The 20337-nt window shown below is 39.8% G+C and overlaps 2 protein-coding genes across 3 annotated transcripts; one reads left to right on the top strand and one right to left on the bottom strand.

Moving 5' to 3' along the window:
- Positions 1 to 65: 65 nt before the first annotated feature.
- LOC122971689 (alpha-tectorin-like) lies at positions 66 to 11487 on the bottom strand. The gene is made up of 22 exons (XM_044338431.1): positions 11378 to 11487; positions 10809 to 11087; positions 10639 to 10734; positions 10277 to 10442; positions 9486 to 9886; positions 8814 to 9390; positions 8140 to 8723; positions 7429 to 7981; positions 6746 to 7344; positions 6454 to 6611; positions 5929 to 6329; positions 5565 to 5761; positions 5080 to 5475; positions 4676 to 4959; positions 4053 to 4330; positions 3793 to 3912; positions 2757 to 2941; positions 2483 to 2616; positions 1637 to 1888; positions 1310 to 1466; positions 858 to 960; positions 66 to 477 (listed from the first exon to the last, which is right to left on the bottom strand). Exons 1-22 carry the CDS (start codon positions 11465 to 11467, stop codon positions 452 to 454), a joined length of 6036 nt encoding a protein of 2011 aa, XP_044194366.1. The 5' UTR covers positions 11468 to 11487; the 3' UTR covers positions 66 to 451.
- A 5383-nt stretch (positions 11488 to 16870) lies between these two features.
- Positions 16871 to 19256, top strand: LOC122971325 (neurexophilin-1-like). 2 transcript variants are annotated; one of them, XM_044337921.1, is made up of 3 exons: positions 16871 to 17094; positions 17401 to 17524; positions 17985 to 19256. In XM_044337921.1, the coding sequence occupies exons 2-3, from the start codon at positions 17465 to 17467 to the stop codon at positions 18708 to 18710; spliced, it is 786 nt and encodes a 261-aa protein (XP_044193856.1). In that variant the 5' UTR covers positions 16871 to 17094; positions 17401 to 17464; the 3' UTR covers positions 18711 to 19256. The 2 variants fall into 2 exon arrangements, with proteins under 2 accessions (XP_044193856.1, XP_044193857.1); XM_044337922.1 differs by lacking the exon at positions 16871 to 17094 and adding an exon at positions 17163 to 17310.
- Positions 19257 to 20337: the final 1081 nt, after the last annotated feature.

Here is a 20337-nt window from a genome sequence, read left to right as displayed (position 1 = left end):
TACAAATTTAATTATATCTGTCAAAAAAGGAGTTTAATGTTATTTTTGTTTTTAGTAGTGACCCCTTGGCAACCCATTAAAAATCCTCCATGACCCACCGATGGGTCACAGCCCAGACAAACAATACAGTATAGATTGTTGTTTTACTTATTTCTATGTATGTAATTTCTATGCAAAGGAAAATAAAATTCAAGAGCAAAGCTATGGTAATGTCTTTCAAGTTTCTGTAAAATATAGATTTCATAGGCCTCTATAAACCTTGTTCATTTCTAAATATAGGCAAAGGCTTTCACTCTATTACCCAAGATGAAAAATAACTGGCATGATTAGGCTACTGTTCTCTGATTAAAAAAATATCACATTCATCTGGTAATGAAAACATTACATTCGCCTCCTTAGCGTATATGAGTTCATCTTTGAGTTGTTGCAGTCAGCAAAATGGCAAGCAAGATCATCGTGGAGGTCTCATCATTGTGTCTGCAAGAGAACAACCAAAATATAAACTATAATCCATCCACATATGTAGCATCTACAAGGATACAGAGGTAATTCAATTCAATTCAATTTTATTTTATTTATATAGCACCAAAACACAACAAAAGCCATCTCAGGGCACTTTTCACATAGAGGAGGTCTAGACCAGCTCTTTAATTTACAGAGACCCAACAATCCCCCCATGAGCAAGCACTTGGCAACAGCAGTAAGGAAAAACTCCCCTTTAACAGGTAGAAACCTCAAGCAGAACCCGGCTCTAGGTGGGCGGCCATCTGCTTTGACCGGTTGGGTTGAAAGAGAAAGAGAAGAGGGGGACAGAGAAGTAGAACAACAACAGCAAAGATAAAAAGAAATGTACCTACCCTGGTATTTACCTGGCATGGTGACCAGAGGTCCAAGTGAGAGCATAACTATGTCATGGTACGATACATCTCTCTTAACTCTGTGGTGATCAGGGTTGCAATGCTGCAGGACAATAACATGAGCATTTATTCAAAGTGTCTCACAGGAAATGATCACTTTGCATTGACCTAACACAGCTCAGAAATCAACCCTATTGCTTTTGGAGTACAGGATTATTTTACAAATTTTTCCAGTGGTTAGTGTCTGCAGTCCAAATTAATGCAGATGTGAATGTGATTCTAAAAGGGATTTTTGTGTCTGACTGTATCTACATGTATCTGCCTGTATGTGTAAGTCCTGTATTGAGTGTTCGCCTTGTGTGAGACTAGCGACCCTGCCTCCCTCCACCTCTGATGTTCTGGTCATTTTAAGATTATAAAAAGTGTGTGGATGGATGGAAAATGGTACATACAGTTGTGCAGTTGTTGTGGCTCAAAAGACACAAGTGGACCTGGCAGTGCAGGTAAATGGATGGAAAGTTGGCAAAGGTGAAAATCCTGAAGGAGAATCGGGCCACAGTGGAACTGCCATTGACCAGCTCAACTGTACCATCTGCTGTATTAGGACACCTGGAAGACAGTGGCATCAACAAGTTTAGCAGGTGAAAAAAGAGTTAATATGTGGAAGAGAAGATTGGCAAAGTAAGTGGAGGGAGGCTAGAGACTGGCTGCAAACTTAATCTGGCAAATGAATCAAATGTGCTTGCTAACAGAGGGTGAAATTGCTTTTGATTATTTACATTGCGGTAATGAGATCTTGGCGGACAGGGTAGTTTGTGATGTTGACCGGTGTAGCCCAGCAGGAGTCCAGAATGGTGAAGATCTGCTGTTCATCAACTCCTTCTGTTCGCACTTCCACATACAACCTCTGGTTTATTTCCATTTCTATGTTTCTGTCACTGGTGAGGGGAAATTGGAAGCCAGCATCCTGATAGGGGATGATTCTCAAATGGTACTGTCCATGGCCAGGTGGAAGCTTTTTCTTCACAATGCTACAGAAAAACAACACAACGTGACTAAAAATGAGATGAGAAACAATTGTGTAGGGAGCTAGGATTGCATTTACAGAATTGGGATGAAATCACATTTGGATATATTTATCCAAATATGATTTTAAAGAGTATTTAAATACACACACAAGTATTTTGACCTATTAACACATTTATATAGTTTATACAGCGGTAAAACTGTAAATAGTAAAAAGCACATAAACTTTAAATGCAGTTGTTTGAGGGGTTAATAATGAGGTTAGACACCCTTTCCTGGTTTGAAAATTTAACCACTGCTTCAAATCACTTGTTTGAAGGGGTCTTATTGTAGGTGCAGATTTAACATTTTAGTGTGCCTCCTGAAGTTCAGATTTAGCATTGTGTAGCTTATATATTGACGCAGATACATGAAATTATTGAAAACTTTGTTGTGTTACATATACTCTGATACAGATCAGATTTTCACCATAAAAAGAACTTAGATGTTGACATACTGTGCTCTTGTAAAAAAAAAAATGTAATTTACTCATTAACACCTAAAACTAAAACAATAAAGCAAATAAAACATTGCTGAGGAGATGGTATTGTGACTGTCACCTCTCTACTAGGCTGATACCCTGATCCATAGACAGGGCCTGAGTCAGAGGGTATTCACAGGAGAAAACCAAACTAATGTTCAAGGTGTCGTCGCCCTGGATGGTGTTCTCATAGTTGAAGTGGGTTCCATTGCTCTGTAATATTGAGATGATAAAAAGAAGTATAATTAATATAAAAAGTATAGTTAGTATATTCCAGGTGCAGTCTGGCCTGTGTAGTACATTTACATCTAAAACCTTTCTCAGTGTGCATTATTGGAGGTTATGGACTGTACCTTGAGCACTGTCCCACACAGCTGGTCGTCATTATTAAAGTGGAACACCAGTCGACCGTCCTGAAGAGTCCCTTTACAAGAATCATCTAGGAGATGTAGGGTCTGGGGATGGAATCCAGCTTCAAACAGCTTGCAGCGCGACAGGGATATAGTGCCTGAACTACTGACACATGTGATGGACGAGTCTAGAAAAAAAGATAACAATGCATTTTTGTTTACCAAATCCCCAACCGGAACATAGAAAAGTGAGTAAATATGCTTTGTGCTGCCATAAATGCATATTATTTTTCATTTGTTCCAGAGTTACCATGTAAATAACAATAATAAGACTGAGAGTCGAGAGCCATGCTAGCGACTCTGTGAGGCTGTACATGTGCACAGTTGTGTTTTGGGCCAAATGTTAACTTCAGCATGCTAAAATGCTCACAATGACAATGCTAACACGGTGATGCTAAGAAGGTATAATGTTTACCATATTTACAATCGTAGTTTAGTGTGTTGCATGCTCACATTTGATAATTAGCAGTACATTTGAGGCTGATGGTGTCATTAGTGTTTCAGGTGTTTGGTAATATATCAAAGAAGATGAAAACTCAGAGGTTCAGCAAAGTTATTCATCCTGAGGAAGATATGAGTGCACCAAATTTGATGGCAATCCATCCAACAGTTGTTAAGACATTTCACTCAAAACCATAAATGTGATCCTCGTGTTGGCACTAGAGGAAAAGTATCTCCATGGGTGGATGTAGAAAATTTTGTGCCAATTTATCAATTAAACTTAGAAATATTTCACAGTGAAAACTTTGACCTGCTCGTGGCATTTCATGGAAATCCATCAGTTATTGACATGTTTCAGTATGGACCACAGCTGTGAACTGTCTGACTGACAGACCAACATTGCCAACCATACAACCATGCAGCTAGCAGGGCTAATAATTCACTTGCAATATACACTCTTCATCATTGCTCATACACATCATTGTTATTACTGTTATCTGAGGAAATAAAGCAGTATTTCAATAGGAGCTTCCCTCACCGTAGCTCTCATTGTTGGGCCGAGGATGGTCCTCATCACAGAGGCAGCCATAAAAACCATCCTTCTCACCACACCACTCAAACTCTGTGCAGTTCAACTCTTCACAAGGGTCTGACTCAGCTAGAAAAATAGTGGGGAAGCAATGAGACAAAGACTGATTGAACAGAGGGACTTCCACAAAACACCTTCAGCTTGAAGAATTTTGCATGATCTATTATGTCCTCATTTTTATTAAACCTATCAGCCTTGTTAAAACATACCACAGAGCAAAGCAGAGCGCCACTCGGGGAAATTCAACCCCAACACAGAGCAGGTTCTTTCATAGGCTGATACAGCAGAACACAGCATGCCATTGGCTGGAGTGTAGAGGCAGAGATCGTAGATACAGGAACTGAAAAATGGCTGGGGGTCTGAGTGCAGGTGACAGGCACTGAATGGACCGCTAGAGTTGGTGATGACACTACAGAGTTCAGAGTATTCTTCCATGAAGGGACAGTCATTCAGTCCATCACCATTCTGATCATCTGTGGATCCACAACTACAAAAGACAGAGTGTTACACTTCTAACACCTGGCCTTTTTAAAAAGAAACTTTGCTCAGACATATTTTTTGTCATCACTGCAGCTGACTCAATGATATATCACTAATGCAATTTTGGTGATTTCCAAATGAAAAAAATGCTAGCTAGCTAAGTTGAAAAACTGGTAAATAAGAAATGTGGGGTGGTCAGGCAGAAAACAAGGTCATACACTGAAATAAATTTAACTGACAATACAATGACAATATTTTGTAGTTTGTGTGAATATTCAGCATAGTATAGCTGCCATTATAGTCTATTACATTAACTTCAAATTAACCTTCACTGTTTTTCCTAACAACTTACCCTGGTTGACTTGTGGGTGCCTTCCAGCTGTGTCCAAAGTCATTGTCATTTTGTGCCAGTGTACCATTGGGCAAGACTTTGTCATCTGCAGGATCATTGTTGAAGTTACCACACATCCCAGTGACTCTGTTTTCACAGTGTTGGCCGATTCTGACCAGTAAAGTACTCTGACCGTCAAACTGGACTATCAGGTCACTGGCATCGACCACTATGTAGTTTCCCTGCCTTAACACCCAAGCTAAGGTTCCTGCAGTGGTCGGAAGAGACACTTCAGTGTCATTTACCTGTGAGGATGAAAGATTAAAAAGAGATGGAGAAGAGATGGGGAGGTACTTGTTGTCAGTCATGTTTACACCTAATATAAAGAAAGTTGTATAAAATAAAGTAAATATAGTTTACTGTACCTTTACTCTTTTGTTAGGGCCGATCCTGACGTATGCACTCTCTGGTGGATTTGAAAGGTATATATCCACTGCTGACACAAATGACACACGGTTGTTGCCACGGTGATTATTGGTGGCTACTACCTGAAACTGTGTTTCATTGATGCCGTGGTTCACACTCTCAGTGATGATGTAAGAGCATGTGCCCTGGAAATGAGCCAGTGCCCCATCAAAGGTGATGTAGTGTGGGTCCCCCCACACAGTGCAAGTAGACATTGTATCAAAACAGCCCAGCTGGCCGTTTTTGATGGTGCACTCTTGTGCAGAGGTGCAAGATGCAGCAGAACAGCGCAGGTCATTGGGAGCATGGCATTCACATCGCTGGGAGCATCCTTCTGTCCAGAACGATTCACCAGCCTTTAGCGTAAGAAAGAGAAAAGAACATATTTTTCATGAAAATGTGGCTTATTGCAAACATAGAAAGCATTAACTGGGATGTGACTTACTTCATAGTAGAAGCCATTATATTGGCAGCCACAGCTTTCCACAGGGACACACCTTGTCCCACTCCTGACAAAGCCCTCATCACAGAAGCATCCCTCAGAGCAAATCTGCTTGCAGCTGCCACGAACACTGCTGGCACACGTGTGTCCACAGTCAGTACCACACAGCTCATAATGGCTGTTGGCTGGACAGTCAAGTCCTAAATAAGTGAGGAAACAAATGGGGACCATCATAATAAGTTATGTTCATTACATAAATTTGTGAATAAAAGGTCAGTCAGGAGATATGTTGAGAAAATGTAGATTGCTTGCATTATTTATTTATTTATTTGTAGTTTTTAAATGAGACAGTGACAGGTCAACTCACTGCAGGTGGTGTTCTGTCTCCAAGGGTAGATTCGCACATTAGCAGACTGACAGGCACTGACATATGCCTGAATGGCCCTGCACAGGAGATCTTGGCCCTCATTTCCGGACACACACACATCAAACACACAGTCATTGAAAAATGGTCTTGGGTCCACCTGCTCATGGCAGAAGCTTAAGGGGCCATCAGCTGCCTGAATTACATCACACTGAGCTCTAGCAGGAAGCTCATTGGTACACTGTGGACAGGAGGAGCCACACCCATCACTGCAGGTGTAATTGCCCGCCACTTTCCAAGCTGTCCCAAACTGAGTTGGAGTGGTGACCATCATTCCAGATGGGGTGCGGAACTCATCATTTGGATTTCCGTTGAAGTTTCCACAAAGTCCACACATTTTTCCACTGTATTGATGAAAAGAAGTGGCTCAAAAGATAGATGGTTATTGAATATCCTACACACATTTGTGATTGTATTTTTTTAAGCATGTCAAAAGATTCCAATTTTAATTTGGGGAATTGCAGATACCTGTAATTTGAAGGTACAGAGATAAACACTGTACTATATCCATCATAGGTGACACTTAAGCCAAAATCAGCATTGACAAATGTGTAAGATCCACTTGCATAGATAGACACATGACCACCATTCAAGAGAATAGGTAAGTTTTTAGTTAACTCATTCACCTAAAAGATTAGAAAAGCAAAATTGGAAGAATAATCATATGTGGTGCCATTACGTGTTTTTCAAATGATGTCTTATCCAGGTGTAGATAAGATTTGATTAATGTCTGCAATGGTTCAAAAGTTGGTAAACTCACCTCTACCACACCATTTGTCTCCCTTGAAATATGCACTCGATAGCCCCACATGTTCACATAAACTTCAGCTGTAATTGAAACTGGCAACCCATTCCACGGCTCATTCTTAGCCTCCACAGAAAATTGATGCAGGCCATCAGTGGTGTTGCACATGGTTGCCAGAACATAGCGGCAGGTTCCCTGGAAGTCATAGGCTTTGCCATCAAAGGTGAAGTAGTGGGGGTCCCCAGAGGCAGAGCAGGTGCCATGAGGGTTCGGATGGCAGCCAAACTCACCCCCCACCACACGGCAGGACTCCTGGGGACCACAAGTGTTTGGGATACAGTGGACTGCTCCAGTTGTGCCATTACAGGTACACAAGCTCTGACATTCCTCACCATCCCAGAACTGTTCACCACCTTCCCAATAGCGTCCTTTGTGATGGCATCCGCAGTCTGTTGGTGGCACGCACTGGTTGCCATTGAGGACAAAACCATCATCACACTGGCAACCCTCCTGACACAGTGTGTCACAGGAGAAGGGGAAGGAAAGGCTTGGACAGGCGGATGGACAAGTTGTTCCACAGAGTTCATAATGGCTGTTTGGAGGGCATGGATGCTCTATGGAAAAACAAAAAGATGGATTAAAAACTTTTTAAATCAGTATAAAAGCTAATTTTGATCTAAAAGGGAAAAAGTGTTTACCGCAGCCAGTTGCATTCCTCCAGTATCCTATGGCAATACCTTTCTGTTGACACATTAGAGCGTAACCTTGCAGAATCTCACAAAACACCACTCCTGGATTTCTAGAGGACTTAACAGTCTCATTCCAGATGTGAACATTCTGCCATGGGTCCACCGTGGCCCAACATTGGGCAAATGGCCCATGCGATGAGACAAGAATGCCACAGTACTCACTAGAGTTGTAATTTGTTGTAGAGTTGTAATTTCTACTCTCCACACAATGCTTAGCGAGGGAGCCATCTCGCCAACTGTCCCCAAAGACCTGAGAGCTGTTAACCAAGATGCCATTGGGTGTCCGGAAATCATCATTTGGATGACCATTGTAATCACCACAGAGTCCACCAAGTGAACCATTGTAAATTCCAGGTGCAGTGACTCGCACAAAGTGAGGCCAGACTGTTTGTACCGTTACACCAAAGGAGGTGCGAAGGATGATACTGTCAGTGCTGCTGTGGTAGATGTGGATTCGGTTGGACACTGAGCTGAATGGTAGTCTGATGATCTGACCATCAACCTAAAGGGTAATTTAAATCATTGTTTTTTCATTTCATAGTTGACAAGATTTCCAACAGGATAATAAATGAAATTAACTAACATGAGTGTGAGGTTACTGCAGCATAGTATAAATGATATTCATGTTCAACTCATTTTGTCACATTTGTCATGCCTTACCTGTACTCTACTGCTCCTTGCTATCTCAATGGACACATGTGTGCCCTCTGCCTCAAATTTCAGCACCCTGGCGAAGCCCTGCTGGCCACTGGGTACCTTTTCAATTGTCACTGCAAAGTGGGAGTGACTAGACATCGCCACTACTTTGGCAAGGGTTAATCGACATGCCCCAGGATATTGGTATGTCAGACCATCAAATGTATGATATGACCCTCTGCCCCTAATCCAGCATGTTCCATAGCTGTTAGGTCTGCATCCTCTTTCATCCTCGTCCACACCGCATGATTCAAGTGGGCCACAACTATAGGGTTGGCAAGTCATGGAGCCATAACTGCAGCTACAACGTCTCCCACAGTCCTGGTCTAATATTACAGTCTCTCCAGAGCGGTAGTAGCAACCCTCAAAGCTACAGCCACATTCAGCATGAGGGACACAGACCCCAGCACTGAGTATGTAGCCTGAATCACAGATGCAGCTCTCCTGGGCAGGGAGAGGGCAGTTGTTGGTAGAATTGGGATTGACACAGGTAGCAGGACATCCTGTGCCATTGGACACAAAGTGGCTGTTGGCTGGGCAGGGGATTTCTAAGGAAAAAAATCAAAGTGATCTTGACATCATAGACATTTTACCAAAATAATATTTTTGAAATAATGTTATGTGACTGACAGACATACCACAAAAGCCTTGTCTCCTCCAGCTTGGGAGCTGTATGCCATTCTGTTGGCACTGACTTGCATACACATTTAGTGCTTGGCACAGAATGGGCTGGTACCCTCCTCCTACACACAGATCATACACACAACTCTCCACAAAGGGCTGTGGAGGAAGTCGTTGATGGCAAGCAGCAAAGGGTCCAGAGCTGCTCTGAAGGATACCACAATGGGCAGTGTTGCTGTATAAAGCATTCTGAGCCTCAGTGCAGACAGCACAGTCCAGACCTCCACATGGTGCCTCACAACCAGGCTCATCGTCCCCTGATGCTTGCCAGCTGTTGGCAAAAATCACATCAGAGCTCACAACCTCACCTTGGCGAGTTCGAAAGTCATCCCTGCGATCATTGTTGAAGTTTCCACACAGGCCACATGTTGCATTCTGGTAAGTGTAGGGCACACTGATTCTGACATAATGGTTAACGTCATAGGATACCTCCAAACCAAAGTCAGTACTGACGATCACAGAAAAACCTGACTCATAAACCTGGACAGTGCCATTATTGAGGTAGAATGGAGCGGCTGCAAAGTTTCCATTAACCTGTAAACACACCAGCAAGTATGTCAAGAGCAACAAAGAAATAGTTGTTTCAATACATAAGGACTGAAGAACTCAGAATAACCCATCAAAATTACCTTGGCCTCACCACGACGTCCTTTGACAAGCTCAATAGTTTCATTATAGACAAACACTTTGACCAGTCGTCTCCAAGAAACTCGACTGCTGCCCCTGTGCTCATTAGCACCTTCTACTCTATAGTAGGGCAGCCCATGACCACATTGTTCAGAGAAAACATAAGTGCAAGTGCCCTGGAAGTGAAACAGGGTCCCATCAAAGGTATAGTAGTGTGGATCACCCGCAATGGTGCAGGTCTGTCTCTGCACAGTCTGGCAAGAGAATTGAAAGGCAGCATGACGGCATATTTGGGAAAAGAAGCAGGGTTGGTAATGGCACCGCAGACCTGCTGAGGTGCAGGTGCAAATCTGTGCACAGGTACTATCGCTCCAGAATGAGTCTCCCAGCTGCACAGATTCACCTTGAGAAGAATAAAAGGAAATAGTCACTCAAAACATTTTCTTTAATCCAACTCAAAAATAACACCACCATAGACACCAACTGATGTTTGAGAAAAAACATATATACTTGCCAATGCAAGTAACTTTTACATTTTACTCAATAATGGACAAGAAACTGCAAATTTACGTCTTTACAACTAAGATAATCATACACTTAAACCTAATGTCACCAAAGTTCAGTGTACAATAAACTCATCTGCAGACAACATATAAAACATGAATTTGTTCAAGAAGTGCAGATTTATTATTAACCTGGCACATAAGTTTCATGAGTGGTCATTGTAGATATATTGTACATCACTGTAAAGTAAAGTCCATAAAGCACAAAGTGTCACTTTGGGTGGTCTTACCATTGAAAGTGCAGCCTTTTGATCCATGGTCTGTCCGGAAGGCCCAGCGACCCGGTAAATTGACATTGCTGCTCAGGCGGAAATTTGAGTTACTGCCTGTTGCATTGTTAGAGAATGATCCAGGGATGGTGAAATGGTGAGTTGAATTGATTGTGTCATAGCCAGCCTGGAATATACAGCAAATGTTATATAGAATGAATTTATTTGATGTCAGATCTGTTTGTGTTTTTTTTTTTTGTTATACTGCAAATGAAAAAATATGTACCACATGGGTAATATACTACACTGTTTTCACTTTTAGTTACAGCAACTTAAAACACTTTATTTCGTAGTAAATTACATACAACACAAAAGGTTCTAACCTGTACACGGCGAGCTGTTGAGGCTAGTAGCCCGTAGTTTATAAGAACAAATGAGTACTGGCCACCAGAGATCAAGACCGCTTGGGCAGTTGTGCGCTGGAAAAAAACAAAATGTTTATCAAATTTGATAATAGGAGATTTGTGTGTGTTTTGCAAATACACTGACTTACTGTTCCTGAATTTGGAAAGTATGCCACCTCATACCATGTTGCAACAAAGACCCATTTGGCATGGAAGTTCAGTCTTGGGAAATACTTATTTATGTCCCATGTAGCTTGTTGGAGAACACTGCCACTTGTGTATTGGTTGTAGTAAACCTGACCAGTTTTTCTGTTGTCCAAATCTGTCCAGAATGGAGCTATGATGTCTCTGGATCCATATATTGGAAAACTTTCAGGTATGTAACTTGACCAAGGAGCTCGAAATGTCAAGTGTCCATTGTGGTTGACCTGAAAACAAATATTTGGGTAAACCAATTCTTACTAACAAGAAATCACGAGATGCTGACTATGGTCTTTGACAACTACATCTTATCAAAGATTTATTAGAGTATGTTATAAAAACAGATGTTAATGTTTACTACAACTCAGTTTTTGTGAAGTAAGGTTGAATTTAAATTGAAATTTCACATTTTAAGTTTTAGGAAAAAAGTTTTTTTCTGTGGTTAACCAGTGGTTTTCATAGTCTACACACTTACTTATATATGTATGTTGTATTTAGAAAACATAATTTTACATACATAAATCTTGTTATAAGTCCGTCCAAAAAAGACAAAAGATTGCTGCAAGGTTATTAAAGGTGAGCTTCCATCATCTGTTTGAGAGTTCATAGTTCCTGATATTGGATAGAGGGGTCCTAGGAGGAACACAATTACAGTCACAAAACAAAAAAACACTGAATTTTCATCATTCCTGCAAAATATGTTCTTTCTTCAAGAGTACTCAGCGAAATTATTTACTTCAACTTCATGTTTGACTTGGTAATTTTTGTAGAGTGCAGAGCATGTCTTTTAATCCTAAAATACATAATATTCTTCACAGACCAAAACCAGAAACATAAAAACATAATTGAAACTTGAAAACATGAAAAGGTTTTGTATAATAAAATGCTCCACTGAGATCCAAAGGGATTTTGTAAGTATAACATATGTTAAAGATCCCCTCCAGACATGTTTCAGATATATAAAAAATACTCTGCTTTGAATAATAATCTATCTAATATGAATTTTACATAAACAAGTTTAATTAAATTCTTAAAACGACATTTCCTCCTTCTCCTTTATTTCATCCCTGTTAATCCCTGAACAGTCCATTTTCGGCATATGTGCACTGGAGGCTTCAAGTTTTCACATCACATATGTATAAGTTTCATACTGGACCACGACTGGCTCCAAACTTGTTTTGATGTCACAATATAAATTATGCTCATGGATACACATCATAAATTGAAAGTTAGCACAGAGAAAACTTCCCCTCAGCAGATTAATTTGAAAACAGTCTTGTAGTGTCAAACTCTGCACATACATCATCCTGCACAGTGAAGTTCAAACATCCAACTGAAAAAATAATAGTCAAAACACATGACTGGAGGGAGACTTCAAACAATTTGAATTTCACTGAAATTATCCAACATCCAGTTATTATACATCCTTATACAGATGGGCTAATGGTGATATTAAGGTGTAAAAATGAATTGGTTAGTTCATTAGCAATCATATGCCTTAATAATCATAATGATTCATCAAAATTGCAGTTACATTGAATATGACTTTGAGGTAAGGTGTAGATAACAACTTCTATTCCAAGCAAGTCGTGCTGGCTAACAATCACACTGATTACCATACAGCATTTGTATCAAGTATAATCCTCCTGATGTAATAGCCTCTATGACTTAATGAATTAGCACGATTGTGTGACTAGCATGATAAGACAACGGACCAATGAAAAATCAAGATTCATGTAGACTTCAACTTACCTGTACTCTGGGGAATCACTGTACCTGTAAATTACACAAAAATGAAGCAAAAACGCATGTGTAAGTAAACGGATATGACCAGAAAAATTTAAAAGGGATATTCAAGTATTTAAATAAAGCTAATATTTAAAAACACCACTATATACAGGACCATGAGATAACATACATATTTCAAAAAATAAAATGAAATTGCATTTTATGAAAATGACTTACTTATCATCCCCAAAAGCAGCACAGACAATGTGATGTGACATGCCATTGTCCTAGGCAATTCAGACCAAACATAATGGTTTGGTCATTTTATTATAAACTACAATTGAATGCTAAATTACAAGACAGTAGAGTAATTGGAATTAGAAATAGGCATATCCCTTAAAAAGAAAATTAAATAATTACCTGGTGATATAAGCTGTCCTTTTCCTTCTCATCCATTTGAGACTGTAGGGATGGAACCAGGCTTTATACAGTACAAGCTGGCACTGTACCATAAACCTGTTTTTTGATCAGTTTCAAATAGGTCAGTGTATAATAAATCTTGCTTCCTGGTAAACTGTAACCATACATCTTTGTCTGCTGAGTATTATGAAGATCATCAAATTGTATTCAGGACAAAAAACGAGATGTAATACTCTACCAAAGGCTTTAGATAGACGATGTAGTGCTATTAAGTGTCAAGATATTAATTTCAAAAAGGAAACATTTAATGATATCACTATTGTGGTGAAACCACAAACTAATTTGTACTCTAAATGAAAAGCTTAATTTCCTTTTGGTGCAGCCTGTCCATGTTTCCTGTCCAAGCTTATTGGTTAAATCTGTAGATTTAACCAATAAAAGTATATTGTATATTCTGCTTTTTCACTGTATATTCTGCTTTTAAGAAACTTTCATTATTATTTAGTGGCAAGTCAGATACTATGCAACAATGCATGTCAACCATAACAGCATATTGTATTTTCACCTGTCATTTATCTGTTGTTCAATATTTCCACCTGCCTACTCATCTGTTTCCTGTCTGCCCGCTATCTTTTCACCTGTAAAGTGAACATATCCTGCATCCTAGTAGATGCTTGACAGTGTTATATTATTTTTAAAAAGTTGTTTTTTTTTTTGTTGTTTGTTTTGTTTTTTGTTTTTTTTAACCCGGAAAGGTCAGAAAGGTCATTTTCAAGGGATCTCCATGTTCTTCATGTTGCCCTGGAGCACTGTTGGAACAGTGACGCCCTAGAAAATGTCTAAATCTGAACTGTTCACTACCTTATGAATTATGGACCGCACGTATCAACCTCTAACAAATCACAATAATATTTGGTTACCCACTGACTTATTAGCATCTCCAGTGTCTTTTTGGAGGGACACCTATCTCCCTCGAATTTCAGCCAGCTATTGTTATAGTGTGTTGTGCCTGATGGTTTTATCAGAGCACTATCAGACTGTTTAACCTTTGTTTAAATACCATGATCTGTAAAGATAAATAACACTGTTGGCCTATTAATCTGTATGAAAGTCAATTTCTATCAACTAAATGCATGTTGGATCAATATTCAAAGGTGAATTAGTTGTTTTACTACACTTAACTTGTGACACTACATATTATTTAGCCTGAGGTGATATTTGTGCCACTTGTAAGCAAACATACAGTACCAGTCATAACTCTATATACACTATGAATATATTTAAAACTGTGATTCACCAGGATGTGACTCACATCATGGTAGAAGCCATCATATTGGCATCAACTGCTCTCTACTGGGACACCTTGTCCCACTCCAACAACCACATATCAGCAAACCTGTTTAACAAGTAGCATCAGTGCTGCTGGTACAAGTGTGTCCGAACACTCTTTTTGTGTGGCTGTCAACTCCTAAATCTGACTATCCTCTATGAATTTGCTTATCATGCATACAGAGCTGTCTGTGATATCTTTCTTTTTAGACTGAAATGCTGATCTTTTCTTAATTTCAAATCAGGGTAGACATGTTGACATTATCTATTCTCCAGCATACTATAGAATACACCACCTTAATTTTTCCTAAAATACAAGAGAGAAGCTCACTGGAGCAATTCAGATCACATCCATGTTTCTGTCACTAAAAATACAATCCAGTTTAAAACACCGCCCCCTGTGCCTTGATGGAGATGTTGGCAGACATTTGTTTGCTTTTATCTCTTATTGACCATTGTGTGAGTATATTGCTGTTCATAAAATTCATTGTTTTTTGCAAAAATGATGAGAGGTCAACTGTCAGAGTCAAGACAAAGGGGGTGATGTATGAAATCTGGACACGGTACACTCATAAAGGGAGAGATTCAGCTGTTCCTCACTTACACACACATTGTCCAAGAAAGAGATTTACTTGTCTTCTCAGTTACAGTTATTGTTGTACACATGTGTTTCACTTCTTTGCTCTGCGCTACAGGTTACTGTACTGATTATTTAATGGTAATAATTAACTTTATGTTTAACTGTTATGTTTGGATGTCCTGTGTGAAGGATTTCATGAAACATTGTGACAATCAGGAAAAATGAAACACATTTTTTACACAGTAAAATTTACCATCAGTCAGTTTTTACCAGGACACACCAGGAACATTAATAAAAATGAAGTAACATTTGATGATCTTCTTTCTCACTGTAAATTGGGCCTTAGATATTGAATCCAAAAACAAAAACCCTGCAATTTGAGCTGAGCCATAAGCAAAGGCAAAGTAGGGCAGGCAGGAGGTTTTGCAGGTGCAAGTTAGTCCTAGAACCTATCACTCAAAAGAAAGGTGTTGTTGGGTATTTTCGTTCTCTTTATTTCACTTGAAAGGATTGACAGTAACTATTGTGTAAGTTATTTTCAGTAGTTCTTGTCTTCTCTGGACTTCCTGGTAGTGGTGTTGCCAGGAAATTCAGAGCGTGTGACCATTTATCAATCACATCTCTTTTACTGAAGAATCTTTCATGCATGAAAACATGCTGTAAAGATAAAATCTGTGCCACTGTCAGAACTGTGTGATCTTCCTGTTGGCTCACTGCCATGCAATAACTTTCAGTCTTCTTAGGAATTTTTTTCTTCTTCACTAACATACCAGCCCAAACACACCACAATATGTTTTAAGGTGATACCCTTTTATAAGATGAGGAAGTGCCAGAGTTTTTTTGATTTCTTTGATGAGGGGAAACTTGGTATCACCTGCAGGCTTGTAAGCGCACACGCACATACAATGGAACATTTTTTCATCTCCTAATAAAGTGCTGAAGTGCTGAATATCGCACCAGTGTAAACCATAGAACGGGCCTAAGCAGTAAAGGTTTAGCAACAGTAAAGCAAGCTATCACAAAAACCTGCTAATTTAAATTGAAGTGTGTAGAGAAAATGTGATAAAAGTCATGTTAAACTCCCTATGAAGCCAGTATTATATAGAAGTAAATATGTGAATGGACTGCATGCAAGATGGCAGTCACATATACAGCCACTATAAAATATATATAAAGCCACTATGGAATATTATCCTGGACAAGAAAATTTAGATTTATATCTTGTAATGCTGGACATATGATCAAATCCATCACCATGACACATACAACACTACTACTATCACTAGTATTCGCAAATTACAATGTGGAGTTGCTTTAGATATATAGGTTAACTTGTGAACTATAAATAAGTCTTGAATTGGCCCCATTACGTGAATTTGAACAGTATATATTGTATGAGAAAATGCTAATCAAAAGGCGATATTTTGCACTTCTGGTGTTAACAGGACTTCCATTTTCAAACACCCCAGCTGGGTGATCTTGTATAATTAGAAAGTGTGAATGTAGGTGAGATATCTATAGATGAGAGAGGCCTTTTCTTTAAAAAAAAAAAAAAATCTAATTTGCATACATTTCACATTGAGCGTCGCACATGAGTGAGTGTTAATTTTAATAAATGATGTCTCACTTTGGACTGAAGTTCTCTGAATATAAAATGCTTGTAAACATGTTTTGATCCAATTATCCAGAGTCTCTGAGTCATTATTCCTAATGTGACATCTTAATTATAATGTATGGGAGTCACCTCTAAAATGTGGCTGCCTTGATGAGTCTAGCTCAGCCTGTACTATGCTATGCGGCCACAAGATGGCAGTGTCACATAACCTTGTATGAGTTTACCTTGATCATGTTTAGATGGTAACCCTAATTTTGCGAAAGATCTCGCGAGAGTGATCATTTTAACCCAAACTATGATTTTCCCTTAGCACTAACCAAGTGTTTTTTGTGCCTAAACCTAACCAGACCTCAACCACAGTATTGTCACACCATAAAACATAATTATTTTGTAAAATGACAAACTACGCGCACGTGAAGGAACAACAAATCTCGCGAGAGTAAATGGATCGTCATTTAAAACGTGTTAATTGAATCATTCAAAACATAATCCAAGATGGGTTTTTTTCAGTGGCAGGAATACACGAGGAGGCAGGGTGGACACTTCATATCCATGAACAAAAGTGTGTGTTTTTGTATGTGTGTGATTGGATGAGTGAGTGAGAGAAAGGGGGGCAGAGAGAGAGAGAGAGAGAGAGAGAGAGAGAGAGAGAGAGAGAGAGAGAGAGAGAGCAGTCACAGAAAAACTGGGTGTTAAAAATCTTGAGATCTGAGAGAAGCTTCCCCAGTCTGTGTGCTGTGAGCAGAAGCAGCAGCAGCTCGCAGAGAGTTTCCTGCTGGTGTGTTTCTGACAGAGTTTAATGTGGATTTAGTTATTCCAACATGGATTTGAGAGACACTTGAGCACAACTTGTATTCTCTTCCAAAAGTCAACTTGGCTTGAATGAACCTCAGGTGAGAGTGGATGGATGTTCAGACGGTAACTGATGCACCATGGAGATGCTTGCCAGGCAGCGCTTTGTTCAGATACTTGTGAAAGGGACCTTTTGTTTGGTAAGTAAACTAAACAGAAGCAATGAACTAAAGAATTAGATGTCAAATTATAAGAAATGGAGCAAACACGTGAAAAGTAACAGTCTTCATTTTAAGTGAGTTTTTGTGATTTTTTGTTATATTTCACACAGAATGATTGTACGTTTTATTCATTCATATGTGAAATTATTACAGTATGTTGCAGTTTTACATGCCAAATAACAATATATGCTCATTGAATATGATGCATTTTTGGAGTTTAGTATGTGGTGTAGTTAGATCACACACAAGATTATATTTTATGCTTACCATCACCATCATGTTTTGTTGGGGCTTTGACATAAATTTGACATTTTTCAGGAACTTAGAAAGAGCGTGAATTGAATCCCCTCACATTTTTAGCCTTTCCACTCTCTTTTACTCATTAATTCATTTCCAGTTGTATTTAATGTCCAATTTCTCTCCTTGTTTGATTTTCTAGTTGGTTCTTGGGCAACAACAGTCACACAGCAACTTCACCTTTGGCAAGGGAACATTAACTGAAGACCATTCTTCAAAGAACTTGCTCCAAACCAGGAGTTTGAATGAGAACACCAAACTACCCATCAGTCCCTTTATCCCTCTTTCAAAGCAGGGACTTTGGGAAATAGTTGGAGGACACTCCCAATCACGCTCCAACCCGTCCTTAAAGATAAAGCTTCGCCCAATCATGAAAGTTCATGGAGCTTCAAAGTTTTCCAGGACGTTCAGCTGGGGGGACTTTTATTCAAACATCAAGACAGTCAAACTGAATTTGCTGATCATGGGCAAGATCGTGGATCACAGGAACGGCTCTCTTGGGGTTTACTTCCGCCACAATTCCACAGGTGTGGGCAACGTGTCAGTCAGTCTCGTCCCACCGATGAAGGAGGTGGAGTTTGACCTTGAGCGCCAAAGCGTGGTCCACCCCAAAGACTCCAAGACGTTCAACTGCAGGGTGGACTACGAGAAAACGGAAAGCAACAAGAAGGTGATGCTGTGTAACTACGACCCATCCAAGACGTGTGCTCAGGAGCAGACCCAGAGCCATGTCACCTGGATGTGCTCCAAACCTTTCCAGGTCATCTGTATCTACGTGTCTTTCTACAGCACGGACTACAGGCTGGTTCAAAAAGTCTGTCCGGACTACAGCTACCAGAGTCCAGGAGCTTACCTGCCAACAGTTTAACCAGAGGCTGAACCTCTGGAAAATAAAGATTCAATTAATCCACAAAGAGAAATCCAGTTTGAGAAGCTACGAGACAGTCTTTGAGTCTGTACTAGGAAGTTTTTAGGTTTAGCATTTTTTCAAGTATGATGGCAAATACTTTAATGCATTTGTTTTGTAGTGCAGTATCTTGCTTGTTGTAGGCTACAATGGTTATATTGGCCTGTTTTTATGAAACACCTGCAGTTCTTCCCCTAATATGTCGCTAAAATGAGATGAGTAGATTTTTCACAAATCTCCACATTTCAGTCCACCATTTTACAAAGTATATTATGATTAAGACATCTCTTTGGACTGTTCAGTAACACTGTATGGAAGTGGGGAGTGGTGTGGTTCAAGAGGAAGGATGTGATGTTACATGGATGATCTTTGTCATGTTGATTGATTCTTCTGTCATTGGGTACAGGGATGGTACCATGCTAATCTTTCGGTTTGTACACTATTGTCATGTATTGTTCTCATTATCTCATGTATTTCCTAACATGCTGCACTGTATTTTGCCCAATAAAAAAATAAATATCAAAATAGCAAAGAGTGACCATGAAAGTCCTTTAAACCATCTGGGGAAGATTCAGCTTCACAAACAAGCATTTGTGATGAGGCAGTACTGTCTTTCAGTGTGAAAGGGGAATATGTTAATTCTTTACACAAACTCACTTTGAGAAGTTAAAACCTCATGTCATCTATAAACACCACAATGTACAGCTTGAAGTCTTAACAGGTAATTAAGATAATAAGTTAGGATGGTAAGAACATTTTATTTCAGTCTGTTGTTTATTTTACTTAAACTAACATGCAGCTTATCTGTTAGGGCAATGTAAAACTGTTAAATGTGTTTTTTCTTTGGCCTTGCAAACAGTGTGTGTGTGTGTGTGTCTTGACTAGACTGACTAGCTGGTGTGTCTGAGCAGGTCGGGGTTTGAGTGCTGAATGGTTCAGGGGGCCCAGAGCTTGGCAGGGGCCCTGTAACATGCTGGGGATTAGAGATATTTGTTTCTGTCACTACACTCGCTGCACTGGCAAGTAACCTTTTCTACTGGGTGAAAGGATGTGTAATGAACCAGGCGCACACTGCTAACTCAATTACGTAGGTGACAGAGGTGATGCCCCGACAAACCCTTGCTCACCACTGTGATCATGGTCATGCACTCCCCTCTGCATCACAGCTGTGCTCGGACACAGTTGGGAAGCTTTGAGACAGCAAACAGAAAGCTCCAGTTAACAGCTACAACTGAAGTCAACACAAATTTTTGCTTCAGCTTACAATCTGATACGCTGCACAGGCTGCTTCTCTATAATCAATGAGAGCCATTCTGTAGAGTCGATTTTCCTGTTACTCTCAGAATGGCTTATGGCCATACCACCCTGGGTGCACCTGATCTCATCCGATCTTGGAAGCTAAGCAGAGTCAGGTCTGGACCGAATGGGACCAGGTGCTGTAAATCTCAGGGAAGCACAGTGGCTAAGTGGTTAGCATTGTTGCCTCACAGTGATAAGGTCCTAGGTTCAAATCCCAACTAGGGCAGGGCCTTTCTGTGTGGACTTATGGAGTGTGGATTTTCCCCATCAAAAACATGTATATTAATTA

The sequence above is a fragment of the Thunnus albacares genome, chromosome 20, assembly GCF_914725855.1.
Source record: "Thunnus albacares chromosome 20, fThuAlb1.1, whole genome shotgun sequence".
Classification (NCBI taxonomy): Eukaryota; Metazoa; Chordata; class Actinopteri; order Scombriformes; family Scombridae; genus Thunnus; species Thunnus albacares.
Note: the sequence above shows the minus strand (reverse complement) of the source record. Positions and strands in the feature narration are given on the sequence as shown.